Source organism: Azolla caroliniana, unplaced genomic scaffold, assembly GCF_043228905.1.
Source record: "Azolla caroliniana isolate FFs.n. ecotype wild unplaced genomic scaffold, voAzoCaro1.0.p SCAF_7, whole genome shotgun sequence".
In the NCBI taxonomy this organism is placed as follows: Eukaryota; Viridiplantae; Streptophyta; class Polypodiopsida; order Salviniales; family Salviniaceae; genus Azolla; species Azolla caroliniana.
Genome location: NW_028230442.1, coordinates 9,118,941 through 9,139,235, shown reverse-complemented (window position 1 = coordinate 9,139,235; position 20,295 = coordinate 9,118,941). Strand labels below are relative to the sequence as shown.

The window sequence follows — 20,295 nt, the reverse complement described above, 5'->3', positions numbered from 1 at the left end:
GGAATCTTCATCATATTCGCCTTCTCTGCCTTTGTCTTCGGGCTTTGCTTACCAGATAATCTGCAGTTTGCCGGGAGTGTTGATCCAACTGGTTTTGCTTCTGATGTGTTAAGTTGTTGAAGCACCTTTGTCACATACTTTTCCTGTGACAACCACAATTGCTTCTTCGACCAGTCTCGAATGATGTGCATCCCTAGTATCTATCTTGTCGGACCCAAGTCTTTCATTGAGAAGGTCCGATTAAGGGCCTTCTTCAGCATCCGTATCTTGACTTGGTCTTGTCCGACAATCAACATGTCGTCCACGTACAGGAGCAATATCATGAAATCTCCTCCATCAAATTTCTTCACAAACACACAGTGATCGGCCTGCGTCTTGTGGTACCCTTGATCGGTCATGAAGGAGTCAAACTTCCAGTACCATGCCGGGGAGCTTGCTTTAGTCTGTATAAGCTCTTCTTCAGCCAGCACACCAGGTGCTCTTTCCCTTTCTTCTCAAATCCTTCCGTTTGATGCATGTAGATCTCTTGTTCGAGGTCTCCATGTAGGAATGTCGTCTTGACGTCCAATTGCTCTACCTCGAGGTCCATACTTGCCGCAATGCCCAATATCATCTGGATGGATGTCATCTTTACTATTGGGGCAAAGATCTCATCAAAGTCCACTCCTTTCTTCTGCTGGAAGCCCTTCACCACGATTCGGGCCTTATACCTTGGTGAATTTCCGGCATCTCCCGGTTTTAGCTTGTACACCCACTTGTTCTGGAGTGCCCTCTTTCCTTTCGGAAACTCTACCAATTCATATGTGTGGTTCTCATGTAGGGAATCCATCTCATCTTGCATGGCACTCAACCACTTGCAGTTGTGGGTGTCTCCCCTTGCTTCTTCAAAGCTTTACGGCTCCCCCTCATCGGTTAGCAACAGCTGCTCTGCATCCAGAAATCTTCGGGGGGCTCTTCTCTCCCAGAGAGTATATCTCCGTCCTTGGTTTCCGACAGCCAGTTCCTCCGCCAGTTCCTCATCTGAATCCGATTCAGGATCTTGTCTAGTTCCGGTGTCTTCTTCTTCTTCTTCTTCTTCTTCTTCTTCTTCTTCTTCTTCTTCTTCTTCGGTCAATTCAGTTTCTTGTCCGAATCCGGCCGGTTCGTCGAGTATCATTTGGTTGCCGGCTAACATCTGGTTTTCAACCAGGTATATCCTTTTTGTCCTCAAGCCGGTTTTCAATGGATGATCCGGAGTTCATTACCTTCTTCTCCGACTCCCAGTCGGCAATGGTCTTGTCTTCCACGAAGACTATGTCCCGACTCTAGAACACCTTTATGTTGACCAGATCCCACACCTGGTAACCGAACTCATCATCACCATATCCAAGGAATATGCATGGTCGGGACTTCAGATCCAGCTTTGATCTCTTGTCCTTCGTCACATGCACGTATGCGAGACACCCGAGCACCTTCAGATGCCGGTAAGACACATCCTTACCGGTCCATACTTTCTGCGGTGAGTCTCCGTCCAAGGGTACTAAGGGTGATCTGTTCATCACATAGGTCGCCGTCATCAGCGCCTCAGCCCAAAACGTCTTGGGTAACTTGGCATGTGTGAGCATGCTCCGGACTCTCTCCATTATGTTCTGGTTCATCCTTTCGGCCAACCCGTTTAGTTCCAGCGTCTTCGGCATGGTGAATTCGAGCTGGATTCCCTTCGACCAGCAATACTCCTCGAACTACCCCCGATATTCTCCTCTGTTATTTGCTCGAACCGCTTTCAACTTCCGGCCGGTTTCTCTTTCCACTCTCGCGTGGAGCTCCTTGAAGACAGATAACACTCGATCCTTCGTCTTCAACGGTGAGACCCACAACTTCCGGTTGTGGTCATCTATGAACGTCACGAAGTACTGTGATCCAGCACGTGACTTCGTGTCAACTTGACACACATCGGTATGCACTAGCTCTAGTGGTGCATTCCGTCTCATCGATGGTCTTGACCGAAAGGAGGTGCGGTTTTGCTTGCCGGCCAGGCAGTCGGTGCACTTTTCAAGTTGCACGTCCTTCACCGGAATGAGGTTGTCTTCGGCAAGCCTCTTCATCCCCTTCTCACTCATGTGACACAACCTTTTGTGCCACAACTCACCAGCAGTGTCAGATGCTACATTCACTTCTTCCCGGCATATTCGGGCATTCATCAAGTACAGTGTGTTGACCTTCCGGGCTCGAGCCACTATTAAGCTCCCTTTGCAAAACTTCATGACTCTGTTCCGGATGCTACATGTGTAGTCTTCATCATCTAGCCGATCGGCTAATATTAGGTTCAGTCGAACCTCCGGAACGTGTCGGACATCCTCCAGCAGCAACTTGCATCCGGTTGATGTTGTCAACAACACATCTCCTATGCCGATAATTCTGCATGTCCCTTCATTCCCCATCCGGACACAATCGTGCTCACCGGTTGTGTAGGATCAAAAGCATTTCCGGTCTGGGGTAAGGTGGAACCACGCTTTGAAATCAACAACCCACGTTGTCTCGTCGACGACAAGGTTCAACAGTTACAACAATATGACAACAACACACTCATCCCCTATAAAGTGATTGCCCTAAGTCATATTTATAGTTATATGAACTTAGGGCTATTTACAAAGATAGCCTCAATGGGCTTGTTCAAGACATATTTACAAATCTGTCTTCTCTTCCGGTTCTCACCGGGTCCTCTTTATTCATCACCGAATCCCATCCGGCGAGACCGATTTCCCAATAGTCATCATGACACTTTTGGAGAAATTGAGTTCGACATCGGCCCTCCAGAACATATAAGAGTTGGTCTCGGTAAAGCAATCCCCCCTCAAACCTGAAGCGGTCAAAGTCTTCTTTCGTCTTAGATTTAGACGGATCAATAAGACCTTCCTAAATTCCGTTGGCGAAATTGTTAGTGGGAAGTGTTTTGACTATCTCCTCAAGCAAAGTGTCGTCATGGAGCATGCATGTGGCAAAGAGCTTGAATTGATTTGGTTTAAGCAAACTGTAAAGAATCGAGTATGATTCATGTGTAGCGGAAGAGATGTGTGTTATGTGTATGTGTGAGAGGAATTAGAGGAGAGATGAGAGAACACAAGATAGATAGAAAAATGAATACACAAGAAGAAGGTGTATATTTCACAAGTAGAATAAGAATTACAAAATGTAGCATATCAAGGAGTCACAACTGACTTAATATGAAGTGTGAGGAGGGTGCTTTATATATAGTCACCCTCTGTCTTCATTAACTAACTACAACAACCGCTCTCTCTCTTGGGGAATGTGAAGACTCATAGTCATGGGGAATATGTAACTCATTACTTATGTGTCATAGAACATGATTTTATGACACATAGTTAATGTGTAAAGAGTAGTGGTGTGACTCTTGACCTTTGAGTAATCATGGATTCTCAAAAGGTGTGTTCACACATTGTGTTATGTTGAGTTTGATTCTCAACACGCCCCCTCAAGCTCAACTTGGGTTGGTTCCTTTCGATTGATGTTCGCTTCGGTTGGTATCCAATTCGGACGATCTCCGGTGTCCACTTCGGCTCGTACCCAGTTCTCGCTTGTACTCCTCAAGCTTGGCAAGTCAGGGATCGTCAATCCAAGGTCTGACATGAATTGCTGAAACTTGTCAGCTCCTAGGGCCTTGGTGAAGATGTTGGTTGTCTGAAGATTTGTGTTGATGTGTAGAAGGTCGACATCTCCGGCCTGAACACGCTCTCGAATGAAGTGATAGTGCACTTCAATATGCTTTGTGCGTGCGTGGAACATTGGGTTCCGAGCCAGATATATATTGCTCATGTTGTCGCAGTAAATGGGAGTCGGATCTTTGATGGGAAAGCCTAGATCCTTCAAAATCCTCTTGAGCCATACGGCTTCACATGCAGCTATGGATGCGTCCCTATATTCGGCCTTCGTACTCGAAATAGCGACGTTCAGCTGCTTCTTGCTACTCCAAGATATTGCTCCGCTACCAAGCGAGAAGACAAATCCGGAGGTCGATCGTTGATCGGCTTCGTAGCCGGCCCAATCAACATCCATGTACCCTTCGAGTCAAATGGGTGTGGCCGATGCGTAGAGAATGTCGTAATCCATTGTTCCGCTATTGTATCGTAACACTCGCTTAGTTCAATCGAAATGGATATCTCGCAGAGTTTGCATGAATTGGCTAAGGAGGCCCACTGGATAGCTAAGGTCTGGTTGAGTGATCGTGAGATAGATGAGGCTCCCGATCAGTTGACGATATTGGGTCGGCTCGCACTCGTCTGTGCCGGAGTCAACATCTAGTTTGAGGTTTCGATCAAGAGGTGTAGCGACCGATTTGCACTCAGTCATCCCGAACTTATATAACAAGTTGAGGATGTAGTGCCGTTGAGAGATCATAATGCCGGTCAGAATCCGAATTACTTCGATGCCAAGGAAGTAATGGAGCTCCTTCATGTCCGTCATCTCGAATTTTCCGGAGAGGAGGGACTTGACCTTGTTGATGTCGACTAGACTTTCACCTCCAATGACCAGATCATCCACGTATAAGATGATGACAATTAGGCTTCTAGAGTTGTGTCGTACGTAGAGGGAGTTGTCGGATTTCGACATTCGAAAGCCAATTTGAGGAAGATAAGTTGCACCCAAAGTGGATTGACAATCCAATACCTGAAGAGGCTCATCGTCCATGTCGATGGCATCTCCACCACATTGCACAACAATCGTAATCATGCTCAACCATGTACACTGACAGATCTAGTCTTCGACATGCAAGTTGGAACATGTTTTTTAGGCTAGAATCAACATGTAACACAAACTGCTAACACCTATCGTATTTGGTGTACAAAATGCCTAAACCCAAAAGATTGAGGCATACCTGGCGAACTTATTGCCGATTGTCATGTTCCATGATCTTGTGGCTTTCCCAAATCCAATGTGGACAGTTCCAACATCTGAATCTAGTGTAATTTCTTCACATATGTTGATCATTTGGTCATTTGTTGAGTCATATATTGCTATCTCGTCATGTGTGAAATTGGCAGCGAATTCAGACTCCGTGCATGTTCGGAGTTCTTTGAGAATTGCTTTTCATTGGTTAAGGGCTTTCGTCTTCAACTTTCTTTGATTAGTGATTTAGAAATTGTTTGTGGTTGGAATTTTTGTAATTTGTAGTTTTAAGTATGTTCAAATCACATCTCTGGTGATTTTGTGGCTGAATTTTTGGGTGGTTGAAATATAATTGGTGGTGGAAATTTTAATGCTTTGGTGAAATCTAAGATGGAATGGTGTTTGGAACAATCTCTTCTTCTTTTTTGTTTTACATTGGGAAGACGATTTGTGTGTGTTAACAGTGGAAGTTTTATATATTTAAAACTCAGAGATTTTGATGTCAGTTTAAAAAAAAAAATACTTACAAGTTTTTTGAAGCTTTTGATGCCAGGCTTTGAGTCGAGCTCTTGTTGTGACTTGATCAGCCTATTGATTTGAGTTAGGCTCCAGCCTCGAGTTGGTCGGGCTCCTGTCTTGCGTCGGTCGGGTTACTGCAATCAGAGAGTCGGGCTACTAGTGATAGAGGTTGTCATAGTCGGGGCTATCGGGAACTCACACGCTTTTTTAGATAAAGATATGGCGGTGCAGATCGCACGCGCCCTGTACCGTCAGAGGCCACGATTCCTTCGCCAGGGCAGGACTCATTAGGATTTGGCAGCAAACAAGAGCGTATGTATGTATGTATTGTAAATTGTATGTATGTATAATGTATGTATGTATGTACATACAGTAGTAGTATACTGTATAGTAGGTTCATGAGAAAGAAATACAGAAGAAAAGAAGGAAAAGAACAGAGGGAGAGGGAGAGGGAGAGGGAGAGCAGAGGTGAGTGAGCGAGGCGCAGTCCAAACAAAAAGAAAGGAATAGGAATAGGAATAGGAGAAGGAGAAGGAGAAGGAAATGCCATGTTTTCTTCCCCTGCTCCATTAAACTGACTGATCCGAATAATACAGATTGCCCCCCTCCTTCTCCTCCTCCTCCTCCATTGGAAAACAAAGAGGGAGAGAGCGCCTTTCTTCCTCTCTCTTTTTCTTCTTCTTTCTGGAACAAATCTCACCATGTACAGAGCTATCAGACCTTCTCCTCGGAAGCTTCTTCCAATACGAAGAAATAGAAACAGCTTTGGAAAAACCTTACCTTTAAACGAAGGAGGAGAAGAGCGCATAGTCTCAGCAAGATCTTATTCACTCTTCTTCAACCATGGATTCTCTTCCTCTCGGAATCTCGTGCTTATACATGGGTCTGCTTTGCCTTTCCCTCATCCTCAAAGAGATTTTGAAAGAGAAAGAGAAAGAAACCGAAATTCTCTTCTATCAGGTAGGTTCAAGGATACCCTTCAGCCTTATAGGAGCTTTAGTGGAAGATGTGATGCGAGGAATAGTGTGGATGAGAACAAAACCAAAATTAAAGAAGAGAAAGATAGCACTAGAAATATAATTGCAGTAGAAGAATCTTCTTCTTCCTCTTCAGATTCACAAGAATCTGTTAAGAAAGTTTCTGGAGAAGAAAAAGAATCTCAATCCCATGAAGAAGAATCTGTTGGAGATACTTCTCCTCCACCCCCGCCGCCTCAACCTGAAAAAGAGAGGAAAAAAGGGAATGTGAAGGTCAATCCTTTGAAAACCAAGTATAAGAAGATGCTTGTGGGATGGGAGAAGATCGAAGAGACGTTTGAGAATTTTCCCTATTATCTCAAGTCAGTATGAAGTGTGATTTATTATGTGTTGAAACATCTGTACGTGTATATAGTTGGGTGGTTTCAATGAATCTTTAGGTCTTCATTGGATTGTATAGTGATTGGTTTTGGAAGTATTTTCTTGGGTGTGTTGAGTATTTGTATGTTTGGGTGGCAATGAATGTTCAGGTCTTCACTGAATTACGAATTGATTTGTTCACTGGGTCTATATGTTAATTCATTCAAGAAGCACTTTATTGCATCAAGTGAATGTATGGTTGTGGTTTCAATGAATCTAGTCACAGAATTCAGTATGTGTATGGTTATGATTTCGATGAACCATTGGATTGTCACTGTATTGATAAGTTGATTTGTTCTAGAAGACCGTCATGCGAATCTTGGTACACCATGGACTTGTGTGAGAAGATATTTAATATGATAATAAATGAATTAAAACTCCTTGTTTGCCTCCTATCATAAACGGAATGCTTGGTCTCATGGGCAATTATAGTTTGTTGGAGACACTAATATGTATTTTTTTTTATTTCTTCTAACAGTGAGCATACAAAGAATTTGCTTCTAGAGGCAGGAGCAGCTCAGCTGAGGCATCCCAAGCAAAGAAAGTATGGAAAATCTTTGCGGACTTCAAGTCGACTTGTTTTGCTCACTGGATCCCCAGGTTTGTGTTGCCATGTTCAAATGACATTAACTAGCTGCATATGACATGTGCGCTTAAGAATATTAAAATTAGTTGTTTACTTGCTTCTAAGGTTCCATCAAAATTCTAGGGAGACGATACATTTATATTTGAACTGGTATAGAACAATTAGTCTTCACTATGTTCCAATGCTTTTGGTGTATGGTTACATAAAGAACATGAATGGAAAACAATTCGTAGTTAAGAAAGAAAGATATATTAACGTTTTTTGAAGAGGCCAAAGTGGCCTATGAGACCAAACACTACATCTTAAAATGTTCTCTCATCTTAACAACAAACCAAAATAAATATAACTGAATTAGTGAGATTGCCTGAGGCACCAAATATTCTCATTACATGGTTACATAAAGAACATGAATGGAAAACAATTCGTAGTTAAGAAAGAAAGATATATTAACGTTTTTTGAAGAGGCCAAAGTGGCCTATGAGACCAAACACTACATCTTAAAATGTTCTCTCATCTTAACAACAAACCAAAATAAGTATAACTGAATTAGTGAGATTGCCTGAGGCACCAAATATTCTCATTACATGGTTACATAAAGAACATGAATGGAAAACAATTCGTAGTTAAGAAAGAAAGATATATTAACGTTTTTTGAAGAGGCCAAAGTGGCCTATGAGACCAAACACTACATCTTAAAATGTTCTCTCATCTTAACAACAAACCAAAATAAATATAACTGAATTAGTGAGATTGCCTGAGGCACCAAATATTCTCATTAGCTATGCATATAATGTCTTAGAGTATAGATGGGCTGAAACTTCTATCTTAAAAAAATCTCCAACATGGGCTGATCCAAGATGGAGAGTATTAGGATGTGGAGATACCCACAGAATCTATTTAAAAGATAAAGGCTAATTTCACAAATTTATCAAAAGTCATTTCAATAAAAGGTTTTTAAGGATGCTGTTAAAAGCTCTAAAATGGGGAAGATATCGAAAGTTTGCTGCATGTTTCACTGCATTTGTGTGAAATTAACGACAGAAATGAAGGAAGAAAAGGAAAGAAAAAACTGAGGAATTTGTGAGTGTCTGAGAGAAGATGAGGAAGAGTGAATAATGCAGAGAACATTTGATTTGTATATGACATAAAAAGTATTCTGACAGTCAATTTAAGCTAATATGATTCTTACTTTTACTATCTATGTGCCGGATCTTGAGTGCATATTTGTATGTGTTTGGAGTATTTATTTGGTAGAAATTGCTGATTTGAAGTCTCTGTGTATGGAAAATAAGAAATGGGTTTAGTAAATTGAAATCTTGTAGGAAGAGTCAGACCAACACCAATCCCTCTTTTTACTGGGAGGTCTCTGAAGTGATGGAAGCACCTTTGGTGTCAGGTGGTAATGGCCTGGATTTGTTGATAACAAGCTTGAAAGACTGTTTATTCTTAGGTCTCTTTGCTATTGTTAATATTCTTTTGGTGTAATGATTCTGATCACATGTTCAATATCATAAGATAATGTTCCAATGTTTTTTCTGCCAAAACATTTGTTTCTCATAGAAGATGCTACCATCCTAATGTTCAACTTTAAGTGTGTAAGAAATGGTGCTGCATTACGATCAACAGGTACAGAAATCTACCAGGAGAAATTAGTCAGGGCACTTGCTCACTCACTTCGAACTTCATTATTAGTTCTGGACACTGATGATCTACTTGCCCAGGTTTGCTGACATCATCAGATTTAGGTGTTCTGAAGAGGAGTTATTGAAAACTTTGAAACTATTGATTTCATAAGACGTACTTGTTTGTGCAGCATTGTAAGCAAGACCAAGATACTCAGTCTGATTGTGGAGAGGAAACTGGTGGAAGTACAGTGGAGGAAGGAGAATTGTGGGCCTTGAGCTCTGCTGATGATGAACAAAGAAGTGCCGAGGAGGATTCACAGAAAAAAAAGATAATACCAGCAGCAAAGATTGTACAGACCTTTGGCCACATTGTGGTGAGAAACCATACCATATGTGGAAAAGTCTGAGCACTAACTCTTGCATTGTTGAGAAAGAAATATTTAGTTTGCATTGTGATGCATCTGTGTTAACAATTCATTAGAACTAATGTTTCAAATCTTTGCAGGGTTTGCAAGATAGAGCTTCTAGAACAAAAGGGTCAATCAATGAGGAAAAGGATGAGCAGGATGATGATGATGATGAGGATTCAGAGGAAGAACCACATTCAGAAATTGTTAAAATAGGTGTGTAGGTCATGAATTCTTTTCAATATGTTTGGTAATCTTCTCTACTAGTTTATTCCTGCGCAAAATAAATAACTCTCATATTTTGAATTTATAGATGATGCAAAAATAGTACACTAATAGGAATGAAGTATGGTTAGTGAGTGAAAAGTGAGTATTTATCTTTGAATGAGATAGGGTTATCTTTGAAACATTTATTCATGTTCAAACATATTGAACTATCTTCAAAATATATTGCAAAAATACAGGTGCTACCTTTTTGAAGGTTGTGAAGTCACCTGAGAATTTTCTGACATATTGAGTTTGAGCTCATTTGGGAACTCATACCGTGCATATATCAGTGCACACTCAAAGCAAACTTTCCCTATCGCAAATAGTTTCTATACTGCAATGGAAAGGTTTAGGTTTGAGACCTTCCTGCCATATGGGAGCATATTCTTGATGAATTCTATGATTTCCTTGAATCCTGGAATTGCACAAATGTTAATTTTCTTTCAGCTAGCTTCTTTTAACCCAAGATGAAATCTGATGTTCACACCTATGTTTTTAAGTTGCCAGATTATTAGAGCGCCATTGGGAAGCTGGATTTCTACAATATTTAGTAGTTTAATGACCTGACGATAACTGCAAAGTGTCATCCCTTGAGCCGAGGCATACTAAAGATGTATTCTGTACTACACCTAGTTACATATAGCACATATATTTGATTAGGGATGTGAACAAAGAGCCTCAAGCTTACTGCCACTATAAGAATGGAAGCTTTGCCGGATCTGGTAAGGCTAGTGCTGGGGTTATGCAAATGTTTTGTAAGAGAGTATCAAATCTCCCTCAGGTTCATGATTCCAAGGAATGGGTTTAGAGAATGAAGTGCATCCCTTTTATTGTGTGATGGAACGAGAAAGAAATTCCAAAAATGAATGAAGCCTGCCCTTTGAAATTTGGGAGGGGTGGATTTTGATACCTCTTTCCATGATTCTATGGTAACACTCCTTTTTTTACATATGAAGATCGCTCACCAAAGACATTTAAGAATAAAAAAACACAAATGAGCTGTGTGTTTTAATGAGCAAACAGGGATGGTCTTAGTGATCATATAACAATTAAAATGATTAATAATCCAGAAATTGAAGAGAGAATCCCCAATTATGGCATGGAGAGATTAATTAGGCAACAATAGTTCAGACAAATTTAATTAAGAGAATACATTCATCTGTTTTCCCCTTTTTCTAAGTGCCAGTAGAGAACCTAATGCTTACAACTTGTCATACATATGTAGATACAATTCTTCATAATGTTGAGGCACAGGGTTTAAAACTTGTTTCCTCTGTTTATTTGTAAGTGTGAGATTTCAGTTGGGTTTCATATCGTGGCACTTTTTGTCACCCATTCACAACTGATAAATATGTTTGGATAAGACACAATGCATTATGACACATTGTCACGCCCCTTTGCAACTGATGTATAGGCTTGGTTGAGCCAGTCCACACCTGTGCTGAAAGCATTACAGCACTTTCTTACACCCCTTTGCAATTGATAAACATGCTTGATTAAGCCATTGTGCACAGTGTGCCGAAAGCATCATGGCAAAGGATACCTCTAAAATCTCATCTGCAAAAGTCTGTGTGCTGTACTTCTTGTGAAGTAATCTGGCTAAATCAATATTTGGTAAAGCTAAAATTGTGTTTTTTCTCAATTTATTCTTCTAAAAACCATATTTTCTAAACATCAAGTTGCAGGGGACCGTGTTAGATTTGTTGGAAGAAAGGATACAAAGGGAGGGAAAAAAAGGTATTTATCTTCAACACTATTTGCTAGGCATTTCTTCTTGACACTGTCATCAATGATTCAAGAACATTGAAGAGAATTTTTTCTTAACTTGGAAAATACTGAATGTTAAATGGAAGGGATATCTGTTTAAGAGGCTTTGTCCATTTTTTCAGGACAAATGTAAGAGTTGGACAACAAGGATTGGTTACATTTATATCAGAAACATTTCCTGAAAAAATAGGAGTGAAGTTTGAGGGAAATTGCAACAAGAAAACTGCTGCTACAGGGAAAAAAAATGGAGGCACTGTGTCTATATGTGATGGTCAGTCATCAGATTAATGCAATCTTGTCTTTGTTTTTGATATAAATATAAACTACCAGTTTACTCTTTCAAGTCAACTTGTACAGTGAGTGAGCTTGAGAGGGTGGAGTCGAAGTGTTTGGAAAGAGAACCATGGATGGCTTCCATAGAGGCATTTTCAGAGGTAACTTAAAGGATTTAACCTACATTGATACTCAAAACGATGTGAGTAGTCTGAAAACATGCACACAATTTTTGGAAAATGCAATAATGTAAGGATGCGATTGCTTCTCAAATTTTGGATACTGAAAATCTTGAACATCACCATATATGTATGTTGTCAAAACTGACACCATAAACAATTTATTTATTCTGAAATGGGAAGTGTGGATGAGTAAGAAACAACATATTAAGTTTTGATTTTCAAGATTGTGAAACTCTTTGTAGTACTCTTATATTATAGGATAGGTAATTTTTGCAATATAATTATGTGCTTATTATCCTGTGTCAGTCCATGTAAAGCTCTCTAGTCATACTATAAAGAAACCATATTTGGAGAATATCCTTAAAAGCTATCCAGTTAACAATCCATTCTTTCATGTAGTTTGTGATTTTTGTAGTACAGAGCTAAACTTGCACATTTGTAGCTAATTCTGTGGACCTTTTCCTCTGAAAGCACGTACCATGATGACCTTGACTGGCTACTGTGTCCATTTCCACTCGTTGATGCCATCTGTTCCGTTTGACCAAGTACCCATGATCCATCTCGAAATCACCACCAATCTTGCTTAAATATTTTCCTAAAGTTTTGTCTTCATAGTAGTGCAAAACCTCTGGATTTCTGTCATAGTTTAAAATATAAAGATACTTTATGCCTTGATAATAACATGAAATCTCAAATTTATGAAGTTTCAAGATAAAAAATAACTATCAATATGACTATTGTATGAAATGTTACAATATTTTCTGAGTGAAATTTAAAATAAAATCTGGAGTAGCTAATACAAATGTGATTGCACTTTATCCGTCAAGTATCATGATCATCTCATTCAGACATGATCATACCTTATGGAAAACTGTGTTAGTATGTGATTTTGACACAGTAAATAGAGAGTTTTGGATTTGAAGACGCTTTTAACTGTCCTGCCCATCCCAGATTGATTACCTTCAGAATGGAAATGTGTGAATATTAACAAAATAAATTTAAAACCAGAATGATTGAATAGTGAACAATAATTGTCTTCAGCAATCCCATATTCATATCGTTTGTTGCTAAGGATTGAAGTATCAGATATGCCTTTTTCAAATATATTAGCACAGATCCTTGTTTTGTACTTCTGCAGCTGGTTACACCATCTGGAGGGGTTCTGGTATATTTTCCAGATCTGCAAAAGTGGATGGCAAAAGCAGTTCCCCGAGATGAAAGAAATCTGTTTCTTCACACTCTTGCTGACTTTCTGGAGAGTTCGAAGGGTCCGATTATTTTCATTGCTGGACGTAGGAAAGAGGTTTCGAGTGCAAACAATACAGCTGCTGGACAGTTTCATCCATTGGTATTTCTCTATCTTTTCTGGTGTGTAATTCTCATTATACTTGAGATACTTATACAGATTGGCTTTGGATATATGCAGAAAAACCTTCTTTCATCAATGCGGGGTGCTTCTTTCAGGGTATAAATTGAACTGCTAATATTCCTTTTATATATTTATTCACAGTGAAATTACCTTAATATGGCAAGAAATGTATGTCCGAAGGTTATGATAAAATTTGAGTATCATTCCTTAAGACTCTTTTTTGGGTTTTTGAGTCTTTGATGTTGATGAGAACAAATATAAGTGATTTTAATTTTGTTTGAAAAACATTCCAGAACTCACGTGATTGTTGTAGTTGTAAACCAGATTTATACACCTTTCATGGGGTGTTAATCATCTTACATATATGTTTATAAAGTTACTATCATGCATTTGTCATTCATATATCTTGTTTGCATGATATCTTTCTTGAGAGAAGTTGTTTCTTTAAAAAACAGAGGGTGAAGGTACAACTTAAAGGGGGCGAGGTAGATTTGAAAGGAACGGAAGAGGTTTTTGATATATTCAAAAATGTGGTACCCATCTTACCACCACAGGTAACTTGATACCTTCTTCATGTTTTGTAGAAACTTCATTTGGAAAGCTATTTGCTTGTAATCATAGCAACATTGACCATTTTTTTGATGCAGCACATATCCATTCTCTTTGATTTTCTTTTCTAACATGAGCCTATAGAAGTTCAACATTGAAATATGGATGTCATCACTGTTAATATCATTTTCTCACCATTTGTAGGAAAATTCACTGGATTACTATTTCATGTTTTGGATGTCTAATTGCTTGTAATATAGGCAATATCAATCATTTTTGATGCACTGCATATCTAGTGCAATTCTCTTTGATTTTCTTTTCGAACATGAGGCTATAGAAGTGTAATGTTGAAACATTGAAACATCTTTTATGCAATTTTGACATAATCTCAAATAATTAAAGATCCAAGTGGATCAAACATGTAGCTGCTAAATAATTTTATTTAGCCTGTTGCGTCTGTAGACTGCATCTCAGATCATATGATTAGCTGGTGAACTCCCATTTCTCAGATATTTATATGACTATAACTATACATGCATAACGTTATAGGTAGGATTCCAAATTTACAGTTGACATTTGGATCAGAAACAAAACAATTTGATAAATTCAAGAGAATGATATATTTCCTTCATATGATTCTGACTTATAGAGATTTATTCACAGCGAGTATGATATAAATTCTGAAGACATGTTGTATTTAATACTATACTACTAATATTGAATTATCTTCAGGAACCAGATGAGGTTCGGCAATGGAGGGAGCAGCTAGATCATGACAAAAAGAAAATTCAATCACGTTGTAATCTTCGGGAGATTGAAAAGGTAGTCTGAATTAATTTCTTCTCTATATACTGCAGAAAGTCAATATTTTGTTAAGTAAATATTTATATTCCAGGTGCTTGTAGAAAATGCAATGAGTTGTGCTGATGTTGCAGAACTTGACACTTCTGATTTGGTTCTGACAGAGAAACGTAAGCTATGTTCTTCAGATTTATTTTATCATTCAATGTAGTTACAAATCTTAACATTTTTGAAGTGATGTTTAAACCTGTCTCTTCTTGTTTAAGTATTATTATGCCCCCTAAACAAATATTGATTATTGCCTTGTCACATTTTCTAATGTTTATTATTATTCTTGTGTGGGCATTCCATGTTCATGTGCATATATTAGCACATATAACCATGCTTTTATGGGTTTGGACATATACTTCAGCCTTCAAAACTTTTGAGCTTAAATTGAAAGCTATTATGCTTTCTTGAATATTTTTACCTGCCTGTGTTTATTAGGCTGATGTTCCTCTAGGTATGGGCAAATTATATGGAGGCATTAATCTTGCCCTAAACTTCAAGTTTAGATGGACCGTTTGATTTACATCAAGTTAAAGTACGATGTGTCATTGGCACAATTAGACACATCCAGGTACATGCATGGCAATTATTCCAAGCAAACGTACAATCAAGTTTTTTCCAGAGAGGTTCATAGCAGGGCTGATATTTACGCACAGAATACCAAGGAATCAGAGACAGAATTTATAGTCAATTTGGAGATGAATTTTATCAGTAGGTGAATTATAACTAGGTACTCTTTAGCATATCTGCACAAACTTAGCACCACAACTCCCAACTGGGGTGATGGGAAGAGTCCTTACTGATGTCTTTCAGAAGAAGCAATATCCAAAGTTGATAGTCTTGTCAGCTGGTAGAAACTATGGGGGATATGCCTCATTTGGAGATGTGGCCCCAGGAGTCACTGTGATATATATAGAGATTTGCACTATAGAAGGGATGAAGAATGTCAAGATAGATCAACAGATCCAGACCATGCTATACTACTTTGAGGGCACAACATTCCGGTCATTATGAAGGGAGGCTGTCCTTTCAAGTTTACTATGCTGATGAGAACCACTGTAGGATGATACCCAGCATCCTTACTGCCAGTGCTATTAGTTTTAGTTCTGTAAATGTTTTTTGATACTTTTCATTTTTATATCAGATTTTCTGTTAATTTAATCGTCGATTTAATCCATTGTTTTTAGAGATGTGTTCCTCAGAAAGGATACACCTGGAGGCTGGGTTATTCCATCAGACTAAGCAGGAATGGTACTAATGAACTTTCATTTGCATTTTACAGAGGCTCAGAAAATTGTTGGATGGGCAAGAAACATTTGTCTAAATGCAAGTGCAGTGCAGCAAAAAGGAAAGACTTTATCTATTTCAAAAGAGAGGTAAATTGCATATCGACAGCTTTCTTTTACTTTGTATACAATGGGCTTGAGCGTTGAAGAGGATTTAACATTCTATGTTCTGTGCGCAAATTCATAGTATGCAACTAGCAGTCTCGAGATTCCGGGCTATTGAGAAAACCGCAACAGATAAGGGTAATGATATTAAGGTACATGATGCTACATATGACACTCAAAATTTGTCCTTCCATTGTTCGCTTTTTTTGTTATAGTAACCATTATTTTTTATTCCATAGGCTTTGGCAGAAAATGATTATGAAACGGAACTTGCTGCATCTGTAGTTCGTGCCAAGGACATTGGGATCAAGTTTGATCAAATTGGTGCTCTTGATGATGTAAAAACTACATTGAAGGAGCTGATTATTCTGCCCTTGAAGCGACCAGAATTATTTTCTAAGGGAAACCTTAGAAAGGTGCTTAAAGACACTTCTCTTCTTATTTGGTTAAGTTGCAAGTAACATTTCATTTGTTAGTATAGTAACTGAATATTACTGTCTGGTTGTGGTGACCGCATTTAATATAAATGTTTTCTGTGTAAGTTATGTTGAAATGTTCCATGGTGTCAGGATCTGCTTTGATATCGTTATTAAATGAGCATTTGGGTGTTGCATTTACATTTGTACATCTTGAAAAATAGAGCGTGTATCTGATGCATATGCCGCCAGAGGCAATATCTGTTTCTGATATTGCATGCTCTTAAGACTTGATGATGGTTATTCTACCCATTGTTTACACAATCATACACCAAGCTGAATCTGCCATCAGAGCATCATTTGAATTTGAATTTGTAGTAACATCTGATACTGGTCTAGGGATTAACTTCCTTATTATGCATTGTGTTGGACAGGGATTATTGTACTTCTAGTATTTAGAGATTTACCGATTGTTAATTTTCGTCAATTTTCCTCAGGAAGGATAATTCATGTGTGATTTTGCATTTCCCTCCTAGGGTTAACCCCTTGGGGTCAACATTGCTGTGTTTTCTTAATCTTGATGCATACTTGAAGATCTTGTTACTTTGTCCACATTTTAAAAGATCAGCACTTTCGACGTTTTACAGCCATGTAAAGGTGTCTTGTTGTTTGGTCCTCCTGGCACTGGTAAAACACTCCTTGCAAAGGCTGTTGCAACAGAAGCTGGTGCTAACTTCATGAGTATCAATGCATCAAATATCAACTCGAAGGTGAACCCGGAATAAGTCATTTAAAAGTTATCCATTAACTTAAAAATTTCATTGACGGATGGGATTTGGATCATGGCAGTGGTTTGGTGAGGCAGAGAAACTTGCAAAAAGCATTTTCACACTCGCCAGGAAACTCCAGCCAACAATTATATTCATTGATGAGGTATACAATCATACCATATATTTATGTTTCTGCAGTGACAGCTTGTTATGCTGTAATTCTTTAATCTGGAAGGCATATTTTGAAACAGGTCGATGGCATTTTACGAGCTCGTGGGGACTCATCTGAACATGAGGCGTCAAGAAGGGTTAGGAATGAGCTGATGGCTGCTTGGGATGGTCTTCAATCAAAGGAGACAGAGAGAATTCTTGTTCTGGCCACAACAAATCGTCCTTTTGATTTAGATGATGCTGTAGTCCGCCGACTTCCTCGAAGGTTTACTCATTGTTTGCTTGATAGGGAATGTCTCTAAATTTTTCAGCTTTTTGCTGACTTCTCGTTCTTCTGAAGCGCAAAATTCTGAGTCGCTCTAGAATTTCATCGCAGGATCTTTATTGACCTTCCGGATATACAAAATAGGGACAAAATTTTACGGATTCTTCTCGCTGAAGAAGAATTAAATGAAGGTTTTGACTATAAAGAATTGGCTGCTCAGACAGAATGCTTTTCTGGGAGTGATTTGAAGGTAATACTTCTATGATACAGTGTGTATTTGAACTTTGAAGCATGGCTCTATTATCATTGTTCCTTACATGAATATGCAGAACCTATGTGTTGCAGCTGCATATCGACCAATTCAAGAGTATCTAGAAGCTGAAAATCAGGTAGTTGATAATGTTCAGTTCGGAAAATTCGGGCATGGGACTTTATTGTAGTTTATTTCTCTTTTGCTGAACAGGGTAGCAACATACACGGGTCAGTTGATAATCCTGTTAAGGACCGTGAGGTGTCTCTTCGTCCATTATGCCTGCATGACTTCATTGAAGCGAAAAAAAAGGTCTGGACATTTTGGCCTCATATGAAGATGCTAGTAATCTCTATCTTAAGCTCAATTGTGATACCGCTGATGGGATACACTTCTATATATAAACTCAGTTCTTAGTATTTATCACATTTAAGATATTTATGTGTAAAGCACAGCATAATATTAATGATCTTGATCATGAAGGTTTTTATTTTCGTAGGTTGGTACATCAGTTGCATATGATGCAAGCACCATGGTTCAAATGCGGCATTGGAATGAACAGTATGGAGAGGGTGGTAGTCGAGCAAAATCAATTTTTGGCTTTATTAAATGAAGTATATGGTGGGCCCAATCTGGACAGCGTGTGAAAATAAAAGCAAAGCCCAACTTCAGAATGAAGTTCAGTGAGTCATCAAAGCTACTGCCGTGTACCAATAATGTATGGAATGCAATTTTGTTTTGCTCCAATCTTACCATTTTCTTTTATTATTAAAATGAGTATTAAAGAAGTTAATGATTAATCACTCTCAAATTTTTACAAATAATGTTATTTTGTGCAGGATGCTGAACCAATGATTGATCGATTAAAGATTTTGTGATTGACAAAAAATAATAACTGAAATATATGTTTCCGTTAATGTATAATCAATTTGAAGCCAAATCAAGAATATGATCAATATTGTATCAAGAATCACAAATTTTCTTGGTTTTTGTTTCAAATCCGGATCCTGAGTAGTTAGTTGAGATAGTGGGATATATATAGCAGCCTCATATATGTTTAGAAGCAGAGGACATCAATGCTTTAGTTTTTAGAAGCAGGACACAATCAATCCTAAATCAAAATATCAGATGTAAAGTGCATTTAATAAAAGGAAAGTATGAGAATATGTTTAGAATGCATATCCACATACTGTTCACATATTAGGGGGCATGTGAGGTTTTTTTAATTCATTAGACTTTGTGGAGCATTCTGTCATTATTTAAGTTATATATTTCTATTACCTCCATTTGGTTTTTGCAGAGAGCGGAATACTTGGGGTGACATTTGAACCATCTCTTGTTTCTTAAAGATACACTGCCATTCTAAAAGTCTCTTTTTTATTTTCATAATCATGATCTCGGACTTGCAATGCCTCAGTTGTTTACATCATTGAGGAAGAAGACTTGGAGGGAGACTTTCTGTATAACAGTCATGGCCAATTAACTGTATTCATTTGGATGGACAATTTCCAATCTACTTTTACTAATTATTTTTCAAATCAACTGGACAATTGATTAAATGAATCATCAGTTAAAGGTTTCATATTGTTTGTTCGTACTATCTGAGATGGGGTATATAATATGGTCACAGAATAGCGTGCATGTATTTGTCATATTTATATTTACTTTTTTTGCTGTTACTCAAATTTTTACTAGCCTTGCTGCATATTTATGACATTTCGCTCTTTTAACTTTGTTTTTTTGCACTCGCGATTCCAAATATCCCACTTTCTCTTCAAGGAATATCTAATATTGTAAATACCATTTGTGTGCTGGAAGATAAGGTATTTTCTAAGCTATTGAGGTATTTGATTTGTTATTCACATTTTTGGAGATCAAAGTCGTTATTTTCTAGGCTATTGGGAAGTTTTACATTTTTGGTGACAGAACTTGTTGTCTTAGTCTATTTAGATGTTTTATTTGTTTTAGATTTCTATAATCAAATTTTGCTCTATTCTACATTTCTAGTGATCAAAGTCTTTATTTTAGAGGCTATTGAGGTGTTTTATTTGTTATTTACATTTCTAGTGATCCAAGTGATTTTATATGCTACTGAGGCACTTTATTTGTTGCTTTACATTTCGAATGATCAAAGGCCTTATTTGTATGCTAATCAGGTATTTTGCTTGTTATGTTACATTTTGTTGTCGATTATGTAAATCTCAAAAATAGTTAGCCACATGTGTTGTAAAAATCTATCAAGAGTTTGACATGTGTAGGCTCTAGAGTTATTTTATTTGTTATTACACGTTTGTAGTGATTAATAGTTTGTTCAATGTGGTCTCATTAAGAATTGTCCAATATTGACAGCCTATATAT

At 38.2% G+C, this 20,295-nt stretch overlaps 1 protein-coding gene across 2 annotated transcripts; it reads left to right on the top strand.

Moving 5' to 3' along the window:
• The first annotated feature begins 6,066 nt into the window (after positions 1-6,066).
• Positions 6,067-19,519, top strand: LOC147861878 (uncharacterized). 2 transcript variants are annotated; one of them, XM_087322164.1, is made up of 24 exons: positions 6,067-6,742; positions 7,279-7,400; positions 9,013-9,107; positions 9,200-9,385; positions 9,517-9,634; positions 11,371-11,422; positions 11,575-11,723; positions 11,810-11,886; positions 13,046-13,255; positions 13,334-13,372; positions 13,732-13,830; positions 14,558-14,647; positions 14,721-14,796; positions 15,957-16,050; positions 16,148-16,217; positions 16,305-16,481; positions 17,129-17,251; positions 17,331-17,414; positions 17,503-17,687; positions 17,799-17,937; positions 18,017-18,076; positions 18,151-18,249; positions 18,437-18,655; positions 18,777-19,519. In XM_087322164.1, exons 1-23 carry the CDS (start codon positions 6,105-6,107, stop codon positions 18,548-18,550), a joined length of 3,096 nt encoding a protein of 1,031 aa, XP_087178290.1. In that variant the 5' UTR covers positions 6,067-6,104; the 3' UTR covers positions 18,551-18,655; positions 18,777-19,519. The 2 variants fall into 2 exon arrangements, with proteins under 2 accessions (XP_087178290.1, XP_087178289.1); XM_087322163.1 differs by having other exon boundaries at positions 11,365-11,422.
• Positions 19,520-20,295: the final 776 nt, after the last annotated feature.